Source organism: Myotis lucifugus, unplaced genomic scaffold (assembly GCF_000147115.1).
Source record: "Myotis lucifugus unplaced genomic scaffold, Myoluc2.0 scaffold_14, whole genome shotgun sequence".
Taxonomy (NCBI): Eukaryota; Metazoa; Chordata; class Mammalia; order Chiroptera; family Vespertilionidae; genus Myotis; species Myotis lucifugus.
In genome coordinates, this window is record NW_005871062.1 from 2960634 (window position 1) to 2982811 (window position 22178).

A 22178-nucleotide genomic window follows, 5' to 3' on the forward strand; every position below is an offset into this window, starting at 1 on the left:
TGACAGCCCTTTGTTTAATTGCTCACAGCAATGCAAACCAAATATCTCCAGTCTTCACTGACAAGGTATTGCACTCCAACCTGGGCACCTGATCCAGCACCCAAAGTACATACAAGGCAAGGTATGAATTGGTGTAGAGGACCTACACCCAGACTTTTGGCAAGTTCAAGGGCTAAAAAGGGATGGAGCAATGTCAAGGTTTTGGTAAGAGGCTCTCCAAAGTTTTCCCCATTTAGGGAGGCTAAGGCATTCTAGAAAGAGGATTTCTGGAGCGATTAATCAATTTTCTTTTTCTTGTCTGATGTGTAGAAGTTAGGTTGACTGGGTTTCCCAAAAAGAAGGAGAATTGAAAATTTGGACTTAAATTTTTGTTATTTTCCCATATAGTTTATTGAGCAAATGATCTGAGCTCAGATTTTAAGGTAGCAAAAAGAGGAACAAAAGGCTTTGTTTACCATTATGGAACTTGAATTGAGCTTTGGGATTAGCTTGTGCATGTGAAATGCTGGGCAAAGTGTATAGCTCTCCAAAATGTAAGAGATTGTTGGTGTTTTTCTGGATATTCAGTGGTTGCTAACAACAATCAGTGAAGTTTGATGAAAAGATCCTGGGTCATAAATCAAGACCCGAGTTGGGAACCTGAGCCAGCTGTTTTGTTGCATACATTTACTCCGTCATTGATCAAACATTTATTGAACAGTTACTATGTTCCAGACTCATGGGTATACATCTATGATCAAGATAGGCAAAGTCTCTACACACATTAAGCACACGTTTGTTAAGGAGATATGCGTCATTAGGCAGCTACAATGAAGTGTGAGGAACATCCCTGAGAGAGTCCAATGGCGATGAGAGGCTACATGACCTAGACCTTGGTATGTGGGCCTAGACGTTGGTATGTGGGGTAGAGTTGGCTCAAGGAAAACTATTTGCCAGAAATTATATCTAAATAGAGAGCAGAAAAATGACAATTATTAGCTGTTGACCTCAGAAAAATTACCATCTCTCTGAACTTTAGTTTCTTATCTCTAAAATGGGAATAATAGTAACAGTCCAGACTATCCTGCTTGTCTAGGAGGTTGTAATGATCAGATAAACAACAGATTTTTATGATAAGTTGCATTTTTATTTGTTGAATCCTAAAGTGCTCTATTCTTGTCAGGAATGACAAATTGTGAATAATTGTTATCAGATACTGTTATTGCCAATCCTAGAGTCTAATTTTTTCCTTTCTACTTCTATAGATTTGGCCCCCCTGAGAATAATAGGAGTAGAGAACCATATGGCAGATTTTGGTAGAGATTTATATGGCTACAGTTTCTTCACAGCTAGACTACCCAGGCTTTCAGCGTTGGGGAGAGTGTGGCAAGAGGTGATCCATGTGAATGTGCCAGATGGGATGGGCTTCACTGGGAGCTCACTTTGTTAGACCGGAATAGCTGTGTCAGAGGCTTATCCCCACTGTCCTGGGAACCTCACTAATGTTACATGGTCTAATCTCACCAAAGGTAAAATGACCCAATTTGCCCAGAACAGGGCTGTGTGAAACTTGCATGACTTTGTGAGATACCAAGGAGATTTCAGCTCTAGTCCTGCTTATCCACCTACTGGCGGAGAAGGGTGGTGGTGTTGCAGGGGGTAGGGGGGGGGTGGTGGTGTTGAACAAGAGCCAAGTAATTCCAAATGTCAGAAACTCCAGGTTTATTGACATTTAACTGAGTATAATGAGTGCATTTGCCCAAGGCCCACTCTCCTCTTTGGACTTTGCTAGAAATCTGGTTAAATTTCATGGCATTTTTCATGTCCCCTCTGGTGTTCTGGAAACACCATAAATATTTACTAAATTTGAAGTCAGCATGAAAAATAGAAACAGCACTGTCTCTACTATTTAGGCGAGTCTCCTTTTCCTTTCTGTGTCTCAGTTCTATCTGCAAAATGAAGGTGGAGGATAAAATGTATTCCTCAAGTACCTTCTACTATCAGCATTCTACATGTCTATGATGTCTGCCTCTCTTTTTCCTACCTACATTTTTCAAATCATAAGAAGTTCTGGCCACTTTCTTTTGTTAGACATTTATTGAAAATGTAACTGCCCCCAAAGGCCAGACCTTGTAGCCTGGGCTGCTATTTAAATCGCTCTGACCAGAGAATCCTTGTTTAAAATTACATTTTGTTAATCCATCATACGGATGTGGAACTTGCTATTTTTAATCCATGCTCTGCACAGTCCAGTTATTCATGGCTGAGAGTTTGCCACAGAACTTTAGAGCCGTATTTAAAAACAAACAGTTCCAGAGAAGCCAGAAGAAGGCTTCTTTCACAGGCTAATAAAATTTGGGAGTGGAAAGTAGAGGGGCAGTTCTACCTCTAAGTGGGACAGCAGTTTGGAAAGGCAGCGCGTTTCTTGGTCTGTTTGATGTTGCAGGAGCAAGTTTAATGCTCATTTAGATAGTAGACTCCATTGACCTTTCCTGTGTCATCTGTCAAAACTCTAAAAATGTGCACTTTTATTGCAAGACCCAGACACTCTTTAATATATTCTAATAATTATACTCTCTCTCTCTTCACTTTTCCATTACCCTTCCTTCTCTTAGGCCATATAACATGCAGGTCCCCTGGGTGTAGGTCCTTTATACCAATTCATAGCTTCCCTTGTATGTATCTTGGGTGCTGGGTTAGGTGCTGAGGGTGGAGTGCAATACCTTGTCAGTGAAGATGTTTGGTTTGGTTTGCTGTGAGTGTTTAAACAAAGGACTGCCACAGGGGGAAAAAAAGCATGAAAATAGAAGCACTCAATTAAACTCAAGCAGAGAAACCTATATTTATAACAAATCATAAGTTATTGTTGGGAGACCAGAGATAGCTTATATTGATATATTTTTTAAAAATATATTTTATTGATTTTTTACAGAGAGGAAGGGAGAGAGATGAGAGTTAGAAACATCGATGAGAGAGAAACATCGATCAGCTGCCTCCTGCACATCTCCCACTGAGGACGTTCCCGAAACCGAGGTACATGCCCTTGACTGGAATCGAACCCGGGACCTTTCAGTCCGCAGTCCGAAGCTCTATCCACTGAGCCAAACTGGTTTCAGCTATATTGATATATTTAATTGTAGCAAATGTCACCTAATGCTGGCTTCCTGGACTTTGAGAGATGGTATTAATTTGTTCATTCACTTATTCAAGTATATTAATTAAGGTCATAAGATGGGCCAGAAACTCTATTAAGTGCAGTGTTTACAAAGGACAAGTGACACACTTGCCCTTGAAGAGCTCATAGTCTAAGGGTCCAGAGGTTAAAAAGTCTCCCAAGAGACCAATTCAGGAAATTATGGTTTCTGTCTTACTTATTTTGCTTGTTTAACAAGGGATATTTATACCATCTTACCAGAGTTCTATAAGAGCATATAAATTTATCTAGCTAACTATTCAGTACATTCTAAATATACAGGTTCCTGGAAGGTCAGTGATTCATAGAATTCTGATCTGGCTGATGGAGAATAGGACAGACAATGAAGAAGCACAGAGACTTACTCATTCAAAACATTCAAGACCTAGGACTAAGGCACAATTAGAACAATTCCTGCTAACTACCTATTTTCTCTCTATGAATATAAGTAGAAACAGGGAGGAGTAATGCCTCATTCATGCTTTTGGAAATTAACAGAAAGTGTTTTGACCTTTTTACATGAATTATTTCAATTGTATTATGTAGGTTGGAGGTTGTTGCTTACATAGATGAACTAGGATCCTTTTAATTCATGGAAAGACTGGGCTTCAGCCAGTTGTCTCACAGATGTATTGATCATGAGAGAAGCATTGACAGATGGTAATGGATCAATTTTTGTTGAAGTTCCAACCACTTGTATAGCTTATATCCCTGCCTAAGTAATGGTAATACCCTCTCAGATGAAAAGCTATGGCAAGTGCAGCAGACCTACCAAAGCCAGAGGTTTTTAGAAAGCTTCCTCATTAGTTCACTAGCATTTATCTGGGTACATATTCCTCCTCTTTAATATTGAGTGGGTGAGAAAGCTTGTTTCAAAGAGAAGCATACCAAAAGCAAAATAAATTAATTAGTTATGCCTAAGTTCTTCACTTGTTTGATTCAACAAACATCAATTTAGCCCTGGTGCAGGGCTAAATGCTGTGGGGAAAAAGTTTATAACAACAATAGTAGCAGTTAACATGTAAGTACCTATTGTGTCAGCCATTGCACTAAGTGTTTTACCCACTTTAGCTCATGTAATCCTTAAAACAATCTATGAGACAGGGATTATTATTATCTTCATTTTATAGGAGAAGGCATAGCAGAAAACTGGACTAATTTCTTGGTCTAACAAAACAGTTTGTGTTCTTGGCCATGGGAACCCAGGTAAGAAAATAAACAAGGTACTATCTAAATCTGGGACTCTGGTAGAGAACAGATGGATATCGGAGAGTTGCCTTTATTTCTAAGAACCAAGAAGCCTCCTAAGTGTTTGAGTCAAAAACCTCATAAACACTAAAAACACCTCTGAGATCCTATTCTGTCCAAAGGACTGACTTAGATGGAACCTGACTTGTCAAATACGTATAACTTATTTGCAAAAACTATGTCTTTTGACTTATCACTGTGCACCATGTTCTGGCACTCTGCCTGGCAAATAGTGGATGCTCAAATTGTATTTATTGAACGAGAGAGAATTTCACCTAGTCATTCAACATACATTGGCACCTGGAGCAATTCATCCTGTTTCCCCTCCCCCACACCCACACCCACACTTTCGTTTCTCTAGCTTTATTATTGGAGCAGGTTGAATCTTATTAACTTATTATATGTTAAGTTGAATAAGCTGTTATCCAGGAAAATTAATCACCTAGGGCAAAGGTGAGGGATACTTCAGTGACTAATTAAGGTGTCTATACAGGGGTGGCGTGGGCACTCTCATTTTTGAGGCGCTTAATTCTATCTTACTTGGCAACCTATTCGGAAAAGGGCAGAAGACTGGTTTCATAATCCTTAAGGCAGGTTCCTTCACCATCTAAAGACACTGGGGTTCTTGAGATGGAAACTCTCCCATAGAGATGTACTCGCCCAGGACACAGCCCTTAACATCAGACTGAGGAAGACTCCCTTCTCCTAGAATGCTCTTGGCCAGCCCAGCCAGCTCCCCAAGGGCGTGGAGGTAGAGAATGAACACGTCCACACCTCGCACGTCTGCCTGGTCACAGATTGGCAAGTGGCATAGGCGCGCAGACCTCTGTCATTTATTTTTCTTTCCACTGGGTGCGCTGTCCCTTTAAATGGGGACGCCGGTGCTGGCTCCCTAACACGCGAGCCGGCAGCTTGTTGATTTCAGAGCTGGTGAATTTCACATTGTTTCCACTTCACTTTCCTCGCCCCGAGGGAGGCTCGGTTGGCGCTCGGGCCGCGGTCGCCGCTGCCAGCGAGGGCCAGGGGAGGGCAAGGACCTGCAGGACCAGGGCCGGCGTGGGGCGCAGGAGAGGGTGTCGGGGCCACACGCGCACTCGCGCTGCAGTCCAGCTCCTTCCGAAGCCGGGACGCCCGGAGCGCACGGAGCCGGGACCGCCCGCCTAGGCGCCCGCCCTCCAGCCCGCCCACGGTCCCGGCCGCAGCCGAGGAGCCGGCGAGGGGAGGAGGCCCAGGGGGCGGGGTGGGGGGCGGGGGTGGGTGCCGCTGCCGCCGCGGAGCTGCTGCTCGGCGCGTTTTGCATGAAGATGGCGGCTCCCACCGCCAGCAAGGCAGCCTCCCTGGGCTGCAACAACAAGCCGACGTTCCCGGAGCTGGATTTCAGGTCCGGCGCTCGGGTGGAGGAATTGAACAAACTCATCCAAGAATTCACGAAGCACGACCAGCGGGAATACGACGACCAGCGAGCGCTGGAGATCCACACAGCCAAGGATTTCATCTTTTCCATGCTGGGTAAGGAGGCAAAAGGGGGAGGTGTGGATGCGTGTGATGGCAAGCGGGGTAGAGCACCCTTTCCCCCTTCTCGCGCTCTCTTTCCCTCTTGGTTTCCTGCCCAGAGCCGGGCGCCTGGGCTATAACCCATCTCTGTTCCGCCTCTCCTCCGCTTTCTCCGCTGCCAGCAGAGCTGCCTTATCTCCTCACCTTACTCTACTTTGCACCGGGTGCCTTTTCCCCCCGGTTCACTGGCTCTTTTGTTAATTGCTCACCGGCTAGGACCGGTGGGCAGGTGAAGTGTTCAAGGAGAAAGGTCTCCCTGGTGGGGGAAGCCCCTGGCAGCTGCGCGGTTCAGGTGAGACTCGGCGGCGCCTTTCAATGAAGGGATTTGACTCCGGAGGTTCGGACCCGCGCCGAGCCTTGGGTCAGCTCCCGAGCTTGGGACGTGGGGTGAGCTTGGGGCATGGGGATAGCTTGGGGCTCTGGCTCGGCGCCCGAGCGACAAGTTGCTTCTCTGGTCCTGCGGCGGGGCGCTGTCATGCCAAGCCCTGGCGGCCAAACTTGTTGGGTGTTCCCTAGTTACCCGCTCAAGTAGGCTGGGCGCCCGGAGTTGTTGCAACTTCGATTTGCAAAGCGACTGCCCTTTGAAGCGGTCGGAAGCATTTCCGGTGCTTCCCTAGGGTTCTGGCGGAGCTCGGAATGGCTAATTCCCTCCCCCAGGGAGCGCCAGCCCCTCCTCTTTGTGTGCTGTCAGTGCGCTGGCCCGGAGAGGTGCCCTGAGATTCGAACCCGGGAGACGTCGGGGGGCGGGGGGGGGGGGGGAGACGGTTAGAAATATGCCGCCCACTGCTACCCCTTCACCCGGCACCGACGGGTCCTTAAACTGATTGTTGAATGGTGAGTTGAATAATAGAGCCTGGCCTGGGAGACCGCGCCCCTCCTCAGGTGTCCCGTCGTTGGGATTATTGCTGCTGATCTTGAGTGTGAGTGGCCGCTGCTGGGAGCCTCCCTCGTCACCTGCGGCTCCACCAGCGCCGCCCTGCCCGGCACGCAGTCTGTGGCCTGGCGGGAAACGTCCCGCAGAACTGGGATCCCAAGTGTGGCGCTGCCCTAACGCGTGTCTCTCCCTGTGCTCTCTACAAACACATCCTCAGCCAGTTTTCCAGGCAGTGGAAAATTTGATTGAAGAGGGAGACAGAGCTCTTGCCTTTCTCCTGCCGTCTCCTGGCATTTCTGCCGGCTGTCTGTTGCTGGTTCTGCCCGGAGTACCTTTTTTCTTCTCGGTTTTCTTTCTCTCCGCAGCCCAAGTGGGGGGTAATGCACATTGAACGTGTGGACTCCAATAGCAGCGATGCGTTCAGAAGTTGGATAAAGCATGTTAACACTTGGGGCTGCATTTTACCTTTTGGTCCCCACTCCCCACGTGTATCATAGATTGTGTATGGGGTTGAAAATCTCTCTGTTGATATATTCAACCATTTGGCTCTTTAGATGAATTGAGTATTTTTTTATTTTTTTAAACCACGCTCCTGCATGTGGGAGTGAGCTTCCAGAGGGCAGCTTACAAGCTTACAAAGCTACCAGATCTGAAAACCAGCACAGTGATTGTCAGAAGGGTGGGGACACACCAAGTGGGTTCAGAGCAGTTATTTAAGTTGCTTAATGATGGTCTTTCTCTTTGACATAAATAATGCAAGTCTGCCACTGTGTTGTGATAGCCCCTGCATCAGTTCTGATGTCTCCTGCCCTAGGTGGTTCACTAGAAAGAGATGCTGGATCACCAGCAGTCAGGATAGTCTTGAAACAGAAAATGGGAGGATGTGGGGAGGGGTAAGTTTAAATGCCTAGCACATTAGGAACCGCTGTGTTAACCCCACAGCTGATACACTGATTTAGCAAAGCCTTTACCCAGGTATGTCTAATTCCTGGGTGCTTAATGGCATGAGTGGCATTGTGTTGACAGGTGAACTAAATTATCTTCTATTCCTTTTTACCCACTTGACCTTGCAAAAGGCAGCTTTCGTGTTCCCTAGGGATTTGATAGTTCCACCTGCAGGAGACAAAAATCAGGAGAGTGTGTCATATAAGCCTTTGGCCCCTCTGGACACTAGGAGGCAGATGGCCAAATGAGCTTGCCGGTGTGTGGTGCTGCATTCATTTGTGAGTTCCCTGCTTTCCCTTAATGAGGTGCTGGCTGCTCTGGACGACTGGAGGGTTGGAGACAGCAAGGGTCCCTGTGTGGATTTACTTTTTCTAAAGCGGATTTTCGCTTGGCTGAAAAACCAAAACCTCTTTTTGTGCACTTTGTTTCACTTGCCACTGCCTTGAGTCTCTCATGAATATGCGAATGAGGTGTCTTAATGACCCTCAGCTTGTTAAGGTGCCACTGGGTGGCACCAGGCCTTTTTTTTCTTGGAGATTTTTTTTTTAGGGGGAGGGGTGGGTCCTCTTGGCTTTGTTCTGCCTTTGAGCTGTACCTGAGGATTGCCAGCAGCTTAAAGACTTTATCCCCTCGCACGGAATGAGATGGCAGAGCAAGCCTCTTTAATGGAGCTGTGGATGAGCTTTCTCTGCTTTTCTGCAGTTGAAGTCACTCTTGAGCCACTCTTACGTATGATTATTAGCCCCGACTACAGTCCCCCAGCTTCCCAAACCTTTTTTTTCCTAGTTTGGAGACAACTATATGCAGAAGAGCAAAGTGGTGGTAGACATTTGTCATAATCAGTGACCTTTCAGCAGCAGCAAACTCCACTGCCCTGTCCAAGCTGGGCTCCGCATAGACTGTGCAGTTGATCTGAACCTGCTGGTGGTCACCGTGTTCTCCGTGGCCTGTCCTGGCAGTCTCTGTTTGTACAGAGATTCTGATTCTTTCGAGGGCAGGTGTTATCTGGAATCAGCTAGACTCCTTATTTCTCTACATCTTGGTCTTTGAGGAGAGTGGTTGCTGTTATTCTCTGGTTAATATTTGAGAGCCCAGATTGTGTGAGAGGCTGGCCGTGCATAATACACACCATTTATCAAAATTCAGGGAAATTGCCAGAGTTCATTAATGTTTTAATAATATTTAGTATTTGCATAATGTCTCTGCCAGCTCCTTTGTTATCTTCATCCTCTGGCGAGGCTGGTTGGAGACTGGTTGTGTCCCCACTGAACAGATGCAGAACAGGGAGTATGCAGAAGTTAGAGAAGCCAGGAGGGAGACAAGCAGTCACTTGGATTGCCTACACTCTGAATGGATGGTCAGTACCATGGCATGGTTGTTAGAGTAGCTATAAATGACTGCTTGCCTTCTCGATGCCAGAAACTTCACACAACCTTAGGAGTAATGTTGAAATTTACTGGGGTTAAGAATCACCCAGGGCCCTATGGCTAATAAATGGTAGAGATGTTGCTAAAACATATATCAGCCTGACTGTGACGTGTTCCTCTCTTACTTGAGACTATTCATAATAGATGCATTAAGACCAGAGGAAGGTCTTTGTTTAAAAATTATTACTGCCTCTGCTTTCAGGATTTTGTTTCCGATTTCAGCTATAAATTTTAGGATGATCCACGCAGCATCTAAGGTGATTTCTAAAGCCGTCTGACTTGAATTATTTTATTCAACAATAAAATTACTTGTTTGAATTTCTGGTTAAGAAAACGATGGCCGTTATAATAAAATGTTAAAATCTGTGCTAATTCCACTTTGCCTCTTGCTGGCTGAGCAGTCTTAGTTCTTCCACCTACTGAACATGGGTAACAATAATGCATCATTTCAGAATTATGTGTGAATGTGAAGTTACTTTGTAAACGGAAAAGGAATGTATACATGATTTAAATATTTATTTCAAGAAATGGGCATTATTAGGAAATCTAGTGAACTTAATCTAGAATTATAACTCAGTTTGCTATCAGAAAGACTATGGAGTACGATTAGAGGCAGCCTAGGAGAATATAGGCTCTGGCTTTAGAGGGCATGACTAATTCTAACATGCATTGCCACTTGTTAAGCTCATACTGTGTGCCCACCATTGTGCTAGTAGCTACTTTGCATAAATCCATTAGCTCATATAATTTTCTTCCTACAGCTTTGTAAGGATAAAAATTATGCCTGTTTTGGAGGTGACATAGGTGAATTGAAGTATTATCTCCTTTTTTAAGGTGAGACGCTGAGGTTCAAAGAGGTCTAGTTCTTATGCCAAGATCACACAGAGTTTGAATTTGAACCCAAATTCTCATGTTCCTTCCACTGTAGTAGTAGTCAGTTTCCATGGCTTTCGGTTCAGACAACTAAAAAGGCCCCATTCCTTAGGGAATGAGGTACCCAGTAGCTTACTTGGCCTCTAGAAGCAGGGAAGGTTACTCTTTGTCTCCCTAGTTCTTTCCCTCTCTTACTTTCATGCATTTAACAAATATTTACCGAATGTTATACTGCCTACAAGCAGTATGCAGGGTCCTAAGGACAAAATACTGAGCCAAAAGGATGAGAAATTCATATGGGCCTTTGGAGACCCTTCTCTCTTTTCTGGCCATCAACTCAAGGAAAATAGTTTTTCTGGCTCTTGTCTTTTTTCAGGCCCGTGAATACCACATGCCCACTTCTAAGTTCTAAACTTACGGTGTGGTCCTTGGAGCACGGCCAGACAGACCTACCATATATTTAGACACCTTCTGTATTTTCAGAGTAGGCCATTTTGAAGCCCTGTCTTTCTAGTGTTTGAATGGGACTTTTCTCTTAATTCATTCAGCAATATTTATTTATTGAGGGAATTTATTGCGAATCACTGCTTTATGGGCTTCTAAGTCTTGACAAGTTCCTTAGAGTTCAAATTGCTAATGTGCTGTGTCTGTATAATGGACAAGATCATCTGTGCAGTCTGTTCCATCTCTGACAACAATATGTATCTAGGGCAGGGAGGTGCCTCAGAACATTTATTTTTGCTGCTAGTTTGGGTTGATTTTAATTATCCTCCATAGCTCTGGGCAGTTGCTGTTCTTTGTCCTTGACAGAAGAGCCTAGGATTGTTGATGATCCTGGTCTTCCCTTGATGGCCTTGTTGTGTCGCCCATTGGATAATGCATTGCTCTAGATTAGACTGGGACCCTTTCGTATTCACAGAAATGTGAAATTCTCTCTTGTCAAACTGAGAACTCATTATTGAATGTTAGCTCTTTAGACCAGCGGTCGCCAACCTGTCAGACAGACCTCACGGACCACCAGGGGTCCACGGACCACTGGTTGGCGACCGCTGCTCCAAAGGTTTCCTTAAACCAGCAGTCGCCAACCTTTTGGACCTCATGGACACCAGTGTTCCTCAGACCACCAGTTGGTGACTGCTGCTTTAGACCAAGCATGTCAAACTCATGCATGCCTCGTTTATTTGGCCCGTGTTAGCCTTTGAGTTTGACATGCTTGCTTTAGACCAGTGGTTCACAACCTTCTGGCCCTTTAAATACAGTTCCTCATGTTGTGACCCAACCATAAAATTATTTTCGTTGCTACTTCATAACTGTAATGTTGCTACTGTTATGAATCATAATGTAAATATCTGATATGCAGGATGGTCTTAAGCGACCCCTGTGAAAGGGTCTTTTGACCGCCAAAGGGGTCACGACCCACAGGTTGAGAACCACTGCTTTAGACTCTCCTGGAGCTTTTTAACAATTCAGAATCTCTGGTCCCATATCAGATCCATTGAATCAGAATCCCTAGCAATTCCTAAACTGGCTGGTCAGCGCTCTGACACCCTGTCTGTGTTAGGCTTAATGTTGTGCATTGCCCATTCAATAGAGCTGCTCCTAGCACAATGAGCATGATCCCAGTTGACTTTTGAGACTAGAATCAGGCTGCTGAGCCTAATGAGCAGATATGTCTGCTGGCTCCTGGAACTGGAGTTCTTGTACCTGGGACAGAGGTGGGCGGGGAGGCATAGAGATTGAGATAATTGGAGTGTACTCTGTATCAGAGGTTGTAATAGGTGTTTACATCACTGTATTATTTAATCATAACCATAATGCTTAGAAGTAAAGAACTATATGGAACCATAGGAATGAAAAAATTCAGGAATTTCCTAAGTTTCCCAGCAAGTAATGGCACAGCTGAGACAGGCTAATGGAAACCCTTGCTTTTAACAATGACACTAGTATTCTTGCTCTCAGGAGTGGCAGGAGACCTGGATTCTAGCCCCAACTCTTCCAGTTACTTGCTGTGTGACTTTGGGCAAGTCACTAAACAAACTCTGGGCCTCAATTTCTGAATATTTAAGTTGGGGCTAATAATTACCATCCTGTCACTTAACAATGGCGTCTGTTCTGAGAAATGCATTGTTGGGTGATTTCGTCTTCATGCGAGCATCATAGAGTATACTTACAAGAAAGCTAGATGGTATAGCCTACTACACACCTAGGCTATATGGGATAGCCTGTGGCTTCTAGGCTACAAATCTGTATACTATGTTACGGTATTAAATACTATAGGCAATTGTACTTGTGTATCTAGACATACCTAAACATAGAAGAAGTACAGTAAAATACGGTATAAAAGATAAAATATGGTCCTCCTGTATAGGGCCCTTACCATGAATGGAGCTTACAGAACAGAAAGTTGCTCGGAGTGAGTCAGTGAGTGAGTGGTGAGTGAATGTGAAGGCCAACGACATTACTGTACACTACTGTAGGCTTTATAAACACCCTACACCAGCATGACCACAAACACATGAGTAGTGAAAATGCATTGCACTAACACGTTAAAACAGCTACGATGTCATTAGGTGATAGGAATTTTTCAGCTCCATTATAACTTATGGGACCACCATTGACTTAAACGTTCTTATGCTGCCCAGGCCGACCTACCTCATGTATGCAGGTACATTAAATTCTGAATCTGAAAACTTTTGTGCAGTACAAAAAAGGACATTTCTGAGTTCTAGTACCAGCTCTGTTTTGTACTGTGTGGTGTGTGTTACCCTGGATAAAGTCTCCTAACTTCTTTTGGGCCTCTTTTTCAATGATAGAAAATACAAAGATGAAAGTAAAATCACTTCCAAATTTTAATTACGTTAATATTTGATGTACATTTTTCTAGACATCTGTGTTTATAAACACCCTTACACCCACTCATTCTCATGTGCATAAGGTTTTACATAACAGTATTCATATTGGATGTGTGCTTTTTTTTGTCAATTTATGACTGTGCTGTCATCCACAACACTTTTAAAAAGAAGCTATAACTTGAAACCTGCTGAAAGATGTTTTCCTAGCTTCTGTCATTCCTCTTTTATTCCAAAAGAAGACATTGTTCTGGAACTTAGAGCATATTCTGTGATTTAATAATTGAGGATTATGAATCTTCGTATTGGTGACTTCTGAAGGTTTTGCCGTCTTTTCGATGTCATCTCCTATCTGTGTCTTTTCATGCTCTGCATGGTCACAAAACACCACCCATATTTCTCACTTTCTTCCTTTGCTTTAGGCTGTTTTCTCTATCAGGATTTCTTAACCTGGATCCACGGTAATAAGAGCATAAACCCTGTGAACTTGAATGGGAAAACGCTGCATCTTTATTTTTATGAACCTCTAACTGAAATATAGCATTTCCTTCCATTATAAAAGTAGGTAACAAACCATAGAAGAACCTATGTTTTTTGCTTTTGCTGCTTACAGAAACACAATACTTGCACATTAAAGCTGTTACTATGATTTGATATCTCAAATGATTTATTGCTGTTCTGAAATTATGGTGGCTATTAGACTTGCTATTGGATTTTATTTACTGCATTCAAAGGAATCACATGGAACTCTATCACAAATTTATTTTTTAAATGCATTTTGTGTTTCACTTCTATTTTTTTTGAAGTCCTGTGTAATTTTATCACATTAATTAAAATACACTTATTTTTTGCAGGGGTTCATTGGCTTTTCCAGTCTGTCAAGACCTGTCACAGAGGCAGTTAAGTCTCAGCTTCGACAGACCGTCTTCTGACACCTTATCTCTACTTTGTTTTTTTTCTCCTAGTTCAAATGCCACTTGACTCATAAGATTTCCTCTATCTCTCTGAGTGGAAAATAATTTACCTTTCCTCTGTTTTCCTAACACCTGGACCCCTTTTATATCTCTTAGCACATTTTTTCCCATGCCCTAGGTTAAAGAATCCCTGGCTCATTGATCTTTGCGGCACCCATTGGGGTCATGTACATAGTAGGTGCTCACAGAGTGTTCAGTTACTTGATTCACTTTAAAAGAGCCCTTCTGTGTGAAGCTTATTTCAGGCTCTTTTTAAGGAATGAGCACTTTCTGACGTTGTCTCTTTATGATTTTCCATGCTATTTCATCTTTGCTGGGGTCAAGAGAATCTTAATCTGATCTTATATAGTAGCGGAGTTTTTTTCTGCATTCCAAGAATAATGCCCTTAAACTTACCATAGGGCAATTTAAGAAATGTCCCAAGTGATTACTATAGTTTGTTGACTGAGAGCAGTAAATAGTAACTTGGGGCAATGTCCCTTTCTTGTAGACCCTGACTTTTCTACCACACGAATACAGGGTACTCATGGATCTCCTGCATGCCTACATGTGAGGCCTTGCAGAGACAGTATAAGCCATCTTTCCCATGGAGGTGTTCCATGTGCTTACCAGTCCACCTGCAAGTTTTCAGTTGCCTACTCTGGAGTCCAAATTGTAATGATATGTGGAGAGCAGCCACAGTGTTTGGACAGGTTCAAGCCTCGGACTAATGAGAGGGCACAGTCCTCTCATTGCCACGTGCAAGTCCCAGCTTGGAGGGCAGAGCCCTCCCAGAACAATTATAGCCAACAGCTATAGTTGTAAGCTTGAACCTATGTGCCTGAGTGATGTGGGCTTGATAGAGTTCAGGTGCATGTAATTGAGTAGTATTGAAACCCACGAGAATGTTGTAAACATCTTGACCACTCCCTTACTTTGCCTCGTGAAATCTGGCTATAAAATAAAGACATGGCTTGTAGTCCGTGGTGCTGTCACTAGCTCTACATCAGAGAAGACAGCGTCCCACCCAGACCCAGCTTTCTTCTCTTGTCTATCTTTTCTCCATCCTTCACCACCCCCTCTCAAGGTCACTGAACCTGGCTGAGCTGGCTCAGCACATAAGGCGCCCAATGTGGGGCTGAGTATGCCATGACCGTGCCGGCTCACCACAATGATACTTCATTATTATAAACTACTATTACTTGACCTCAATAACTCACCTTTGTTCAGTGCTTTACCGATTATACATATTCACATCTGGTATGGCATGCTATCATTCTTTGGACAGGCCTTTGAGAAAGGTTGTATATGAACTATGAACCCACATTACAGGTGGGATTAGTTCTGAGACTGATATGACAGTTGGAGATTGTAGTGTAAAATGTAGAATTGGACTCCACCAGATCTGAGTGTCTTCTGCTGCAGCACCCTGCCTGCCAAGAGCTTGTAGGCTTTTTTACCCTCGGCATCTTTCGTGGGTTGCTGGGGTGTGTCTGTATTCTCAGACAAGGCCATGGTAGCAGCTTTCATTCCTCTCTGGGGTTTTCTACCTCCCCCCTGAACCACAGGTATATAGCCCTTGAGGCTGCCGGATGGTGGAATGGGTAAGTACATGCCCTATAGGTATGCATTCTCCACATCTGATTGTTAGGCCCTGCCCAACTGGTTCTTAGAGTCCCTGTCAGTTTCACAGTGGACTTGGGTAAGCATTTGCCAGCTGAGTCATTTCTTTAAAGACAGTCTACAATTATGCTATTATGTGAGGCCCTCTCTTCAGGAAACAGCTATCTGTTTTTTGTCCACTTAAGTGCCTTTTCATGAATTCCCTCTATACAAGATAAAGAGATAGATAACTAGGGCCAGTGCTGCTATGCATAAAGGTGGCATGGGCAGTTGTTGCTCAATTTGTTTATTTTTTAATATTTTTTCCTCAATACAAGAAGCCATGATTACTATTTGTGAAATGAGTTAAATCAGTAGTGAGAGTTGGTGTAAGTCTTGTTTAGATTTTTGTTCTAACAATTATTTGAATATCTACAATATTCATGGAATGTCGTTAAGCATTCACTCTTTAATTCATATATTCATTCAACTTACGTTGCAGTGCCTGTCATGTACTGGTGCAATTACTGTGCTTCAATTACAAGATAAGCGCACAGAGTGGTGAGTAAGAGAAACAAAGTCACTATGTCTATAGGACTTCTGTTCTCTGGGGGAATTCAACAAGGTTTAAGCACACGAATAAATAGGGATGTGTGCTATGAAAAAAACAAAGCACAGAGTGTTATGATGGAGGATAACTAGGTAGGATGGAATGAAGACCGGTAGAGAAGACCTCTTTAAAGAGACATTGAAATGGAAGGCTAAGAAGGACCTGGCCATCTGAAGACAAGATGGAAGAGTATTCCAGGTGGACAGGGCACCATGTGCAAAGGTGCTGAGGTGGGCTTCAAGCTCTCAAGGCTGCTTGAATGATAGCAAGTCTGATTTGGCCTTACAGGGAGGAATGGTCTATGTTCAGATTAGGCCCAAGGTGGAAGGAATGTGCTGTGTGCCTTGGAATGTAGTGACCTTCTTGCAGGTGAAGGTTTTCCATTCCAGGTGGGGCCACCCTTTGGCTTGGCTGTTGTTCAGGGCATTCAGGGATTGGTGGGGAGGGAAGCAGAGTAGGAGGTTGGGTTACAGGTCCTCAGAAGGCCCTTTGTAGTCATGTGATTCTCTGATTTCACCTGATTGTCCTGGGCTAGAAACTGAGTGCTATATTAGATGACTTATGGGTCAAACAGCAGTTTTCATGGGACAATAATAAGACTTTTATCTAGTTTTCCACGGTTTACAAAATACTTTTATATGAATACTGTAATTTTGACTTCTCTCAACAACCATTTGAAGTAGATATTATTATTTTATCTATTTTAACATAGAGAGAAACTGATGGTCAAGAGAAGTTAAGGTCACAAAAAGGTCGAGGTAGGATCAAACTCAAGTCCTTTAAAGGTTACCCCAAATTCTCTGTGTTATGCTAATTCTAAGAACCTTCTCCCCTACCCACCTACTCTGTCCCAGAGTGGGGAAGAAGGAGGATTTCCGGTCCAGAGAGAGGCAGGGAAGATCTGTAGGAAGAACCAAGCCAACAGATTACAAGTCTGCACGTGTCTGTTATTGGTATTGAACTTGTAAGCACTTTTCTAGGCTGCTTCAAGATCACCCATTTAGCAGCCGCAGCTGTTCTTACAGCAGCTGCTTGTGTGGATTGTGATTAATAAAGGAGACTCAACAGTTTGTTCTTTTAACTGTGCCCTTGGTGTGGGCAGCCTGTTGTCATACAGGCTGTGGTTCTGATTTGGAATAACATAAACCTACTGGCATCAATGCCCGAGGGGCTCATAGTCCTGTTGTGAGAAGGCGTGGTTCATCCAGATACGAGCTGGTGAGCCAAAGGCCCACCAGGACTGGACAGTTAAGGAAAACGACAGTGGTGGACAGCCCCTACTGGTTTTTGGGTTCAGAGTCAAGGACACCTAAGAATGGGGGGGTGCAATGGGGAATGAGATCACCTTTTACATCTTTTTTCTAAAAGGGGTCACTGCTCTCAGCCCCTGCCAGCTGTTCCTTCACTACAATGGCATTAAAACAGGTTGCCAGCCCCACTCCTGAAGTTTCTGATTGAACAGGTCTGGGATCCAAGAGTTTGTATTTCTACTGAGTCTCCAGGTGATGAGCTGCTCCTGGTCTGGAGCCCACCCTTTCAGAACCATTGCTTAAAGGGCCCAGGACTGATAGAACTTTGGATGTTTTAAGAGACCCGATTAATCTGGATATTTATGGAAAATCTCCAGATTTTTAAATACTTAGAATAAAATCAAATCTTAAAGGAACACAATGTGGTGTAAAACTACAGGTTAAACAGAACACTGTGGCTGTCAGAATTTCACCTCTGATCTGAATACTTTTAGGGCAACCTTATACTGTCTGCTCTGGAAATTGAGGCCCAGAGAGGAGCTGTGGTTCAGTCCATAAGCATACAGCTAGTTTGGGGCAGAGTCATAACCGGAACCTAGGTTTCCTGTCTGTCTGCCAAGTGTGTGTGAGCGTGCGCACTGGTGTTAGTCCTAGCATACTGTCTCCCAAATAATTCCCTTCGAATAGAAAACTACTGGTATGTAACTTTGAAAATAATAGCCACACTAGGCACAGTCCTTAGTACATTATACTTTATGTATATCAACTGAATTAATCCTAACACCAACCCGATGAGGAAGGGTTATTCTTCCTATTCTTACTTACTGATGAGACTTCCAAAGCACAGAGAGGTTAAGTAATTTGCCCAAGGTCACAGAGCTACTGGTAGACTGGGGATTTGAACCCAGGAAGTCTAGGTTCAGGCAGAAAACAGCAAATGACTACGAACCTTATTTTTTATCATTTAAAACAAATCTTTTCCCCCTGCAAAATGGAAGTCATGGATAGGAATGTGACAATTTTAATCCTGCTAGGAAATTTGGAAATTAGTTGGGCAGAGTTCCTCCCCACTCCATTTTACAGAAGTGGAGACTGAGGCCCAGAAAGGAAAGGGGATTTGATCATCCTGAACATTGATCTTGCTTTTGGGCCGGTGGAGATGAGGTAAATGTCCAGCACGTAACTGCTTCCTGAGAAAGCTGCTTGTACCTGAGCCCATCCCCTCTAAAGCGTTTGCTCCCCAGGGAGGGTCCGCCTGGGTTCGAAGCGGGGGTAGTCCCTCTGAGCGGACTGTACTTCAAGGTAAGGAACAGGCCCCTGCTCCAGAGCTGCCTGTGTAGTTTGAAGTTCTCTGAAGTGCTGTAAGACAAAGCATGCTAAATAAACAACCCCATGGGCACAGTGTGTTTCTGGTCTGTGGTGTTTGCTTTTGTCTTGATTGTTCCTCGTCTCTCCCTTTGGTTTCTTTCTGTGAAGTGTGTCCTTTCCTCACACCTGTGCTGTTTTCACAGCTTTGAGGATCACGATGAGCATTTTCATCTCTGAAAATATGGAAGTGTGGACTACAGGACCCCGGGGCCAACCTGTGGTTGGAAGGAGCTGAAGCTCAGAGGGCTAGAGATCTTCTGGGACCTGATGGAGAGCCAGCACTACCTCCCCCCCCTCCCCGCCCCCCCGCTGCCGGTGCGAGAGCTCAGCCTGAGCAGGAGTTAGAGCTGTAACAGGATTCAAGCCATTATAGAGGAGCTGAGCTATTGGGGATCTTCCTGAGATCAGTCCATCCACCCATGATTTCACTGGCGGGGAAATTTAACCCCCCAGTGGACGGTGCCTTGCTGGAGGTCAGACTGATGGGGGTAAGGATGACTGTGGTCTTGGGAAACTCTTCCCCACTGTGTGCCAGGTATTGTTCCAATTGTGTTAGAATCATTAACTCATTTATCTTCAAACAATCCTGTGATGAGGGGGTTGTTGAGGGGGTTGTTACCATCCCTGGCTTTAGAGATAAGGAAACTGTAGAGGAAGTCACTTGCTCAGGCTGGTGATAGAGGCTGCATTGAAACCTAGGCAGTCCAACTCCATCCCTTCTTGCACCTTTTGAAATCATGACAAGAGGGTGGTTTTTCCTGAGCAGGATGCAAGGGTGATTTCTTTCCCGGGTTCTTGTCCAGATGGATTTGAAGAATGAAGCCACGGACAAAAGGTGGTAGCTGAAAAGGTGGATATTTATTGGAAACAAGTACAGACTCCCATGTAGGGAGGGGGTCCCAAAGAGGGTGACCCACTAAACTCCTTTTTCCTAAGGTTTATAAGGGCTGCAGTTCTTTGTTTCTTCATGCTGCCTTCCAATTGGTAGAATATTAGCTCCAAAGCTCAGACCCCACGTGGTGCCACCTCCTTTTTCTCCCCCTTCAGTGGTAGAATTCTCTATCTCCTGTGAAAATCTGTTTTCCTCTTTCTCCCATTTGTCAGCATTTCTCTGTCCTCTGAAAGTTTGTTTCCTCTTTCTCCCCATACCCTGTGGCTTTTCCCTATCTTCTGTGAATGGGTGTCTTCCTCTCCTCTTATCCGGTGGCACCTTTTGTTCTCTGTGAATGTATGCCTTTTGGCAGCTCCAAGCCCCAACCAACTATGCCCCCCTCCTCCATGGACCCCCTAATTCCTAAAACTCCCTAAACCTGCCCATTTTACCCCTAAAAACTCCTTTCAGTGGGTACCATTACAATGCCTGGCTCTGTGTTGGTTGCAGGCATATAAACACGAGGTGGTGCTAAACCTTGAGGGGGAGGATGGAAGTGTGGGAATAGTGGGCAGCGTGGAAAAGATGATGGTTTTACTGTCCTGGAAGCCAGGTGCTAACATGAAACTATGGCTCCTGGTCCTGAGTCTTTCCATTCCATCATTGGGCCTCAGCAGCCCTCAGAGAAAATATTCTCTGGATGATTGTGCTTTATGTTTATTGAAAGTCTTTTGTATGGAATCATATCTTAGCCACAGTCTCTTCATTTTGAAAGTAAGGAGGTGTGTCCTAGCTGCCTGATTGATTTAAGGCTGTATAAAGGTCAGTTGGGCCCTTGATGCTAAGTAAATTAGGGCAGTCTTATGACGCCAGGCTCTCTCCTCCACTCCTCCCCACCCCAAGGTGGGTTTCATTCCAGCTTTAGAATGTTTAATTAGAACATAGCTAATGTAGTCTACCATTGTGGGGAGAACGGGGAGCAGATCTTTTTTCAGTGAAAGGCAGAGGTGAAAATGTACTCTTGAGAAAGTTACTTTGAAATCAAAACTTATAAATTGCACTGGGGTTTATGTGAACTAAGGGATCTGCTTCTTTAGTGCTGTAAGTGCCTACTTTTGAAAAGTGAATATTTGTTAAATAACCCTGTCCAGTTGCCCTGCTTTTTTAAAAAATAATATATATTTTTATTGATTTCAGAGAGGAAGGAAGAGGGAGAGATAGAAATATCAATGAGAGAGAATAATCAGTGGGCTGCCTCCTGCGCGCCCCACACTGGGGATCCAGCCTGCAACCCGGGCATGTGCCCTGACCGGGAATTGAACCGTGACCTCCGGGTTCATAGGTCGACACTCAACCACTGAGCCACACAGGCTGGGCCAGTTGCCCTGCTTTTTAAGGGCAGACGCTGGTACTTTGACTTGTCTTAAAGCATTGAAGCACGTCGGCATCATGCTATGAAATCTGTTGCTGGGATGAAATAACTTCTTGAGATCTTAGTGCTGCTCATGATTCAGAGGCTTGGAATTGGAATGCTCAGAGAAGCCTCATTTCCAGCCTACTGACTCACGGTTTTCCTGCAATAAAATATCAGTGGGAATGGAAACATCTGGAATTGGCAAACCCATCTGAATAACGTAGAAAATCAAGGGAGGGAATTTTTTTTCCCCCACATGAAAATGTTCTTCAAGTGTGTCTTTGTGCAAATAAATTTTAGCTGACATTTAAGTGAACACTGACATGTCAAAATAGTTAATAACAGCTACCAATTGTGTATCACTAATTTACAGAGTGCTTTTTGCAGGTTTGTCTCATTTGGTAGCCTATTCTATTTGGACAGGAACATTTCGTGGAATGTTGTGTTTATAAACTGTCCCATTCCACAGTCTTGTTACTAGACTAGAACCATTATGGATATGGCATCTGGACTTTAATTCTGAATATACCAATGCCTCTTCCATTTTGTTTTTGTGGATAATTTTTTATTGATTTCAGAGAGAAAGGGAGAGGGAGAGAGAGATAGAAACATCAATGATGAGGGAATCATTGATCAGCTGCCTCCTGCACGACCCCTACTGGGGATTGAGCCTCCAACCCAGGCATGTGCCCTTGACTGGACCCTTCAGTCTGCAGGCCGACGCTCTATCCACTGAGCCAAACTGGCTAAGGCAAGGGAGGGAATTTTATAATCTCTGGTTCTTGAGGAACAGGATTGGTGGGAAATGGTTTTACTAAGTATCTTTGTGTAATTCAAGACCAACCAACCCCTTTTCCTGTCTCCTGAATCCCATTCTCTCTCTGCTAAGACACCCCCCCACACCCCCAGGGATTACTCTTGCCCCCTTCACCTGCCATTTTTCCTTCATTACTGATTCCTTCCTAAACATTCCAAAGACCTTGAAGAACCTCCTTGCAACAAGTCCTCTGCCAGACAGTAGCACAATGGGGTGCAAACCTTCCTCTTGTTTATGCAAGTCTTAGAAGGAGATGGACAATGAAAAAAAAAAGTACAAATTATTGCCTGGCTGTGTAGCTCGGTAGTTGAGCATCAACCCATGCATGAACCAGAGGGTCACAGTTTGATT

The 22178-nt window shown here is 44.2% G+C and overlaps 1 protein-coding gene across 1 annotated transcript in view; it reads left to right on the top strand.

The window, feature by feature from the left end:
• The first annotated feature begins 5212 nt into the window (after positions 1-5212).
• The window catches only part of MB21D2 (Mab-21 domain containing 2), a 117017-nt gene continuing 100051 nt past the window's right edge, over positions 5213-22178 (top strand). Inside the window, 1 exon segment of the mRNA XM_006084763.3 lies at positions 5213-5929. Coding sequence (XP_006084825.1) covers positions 5719-5929 — 211 coding nt within the window. The 5' untranslated portion in view covers positions 5213-5718.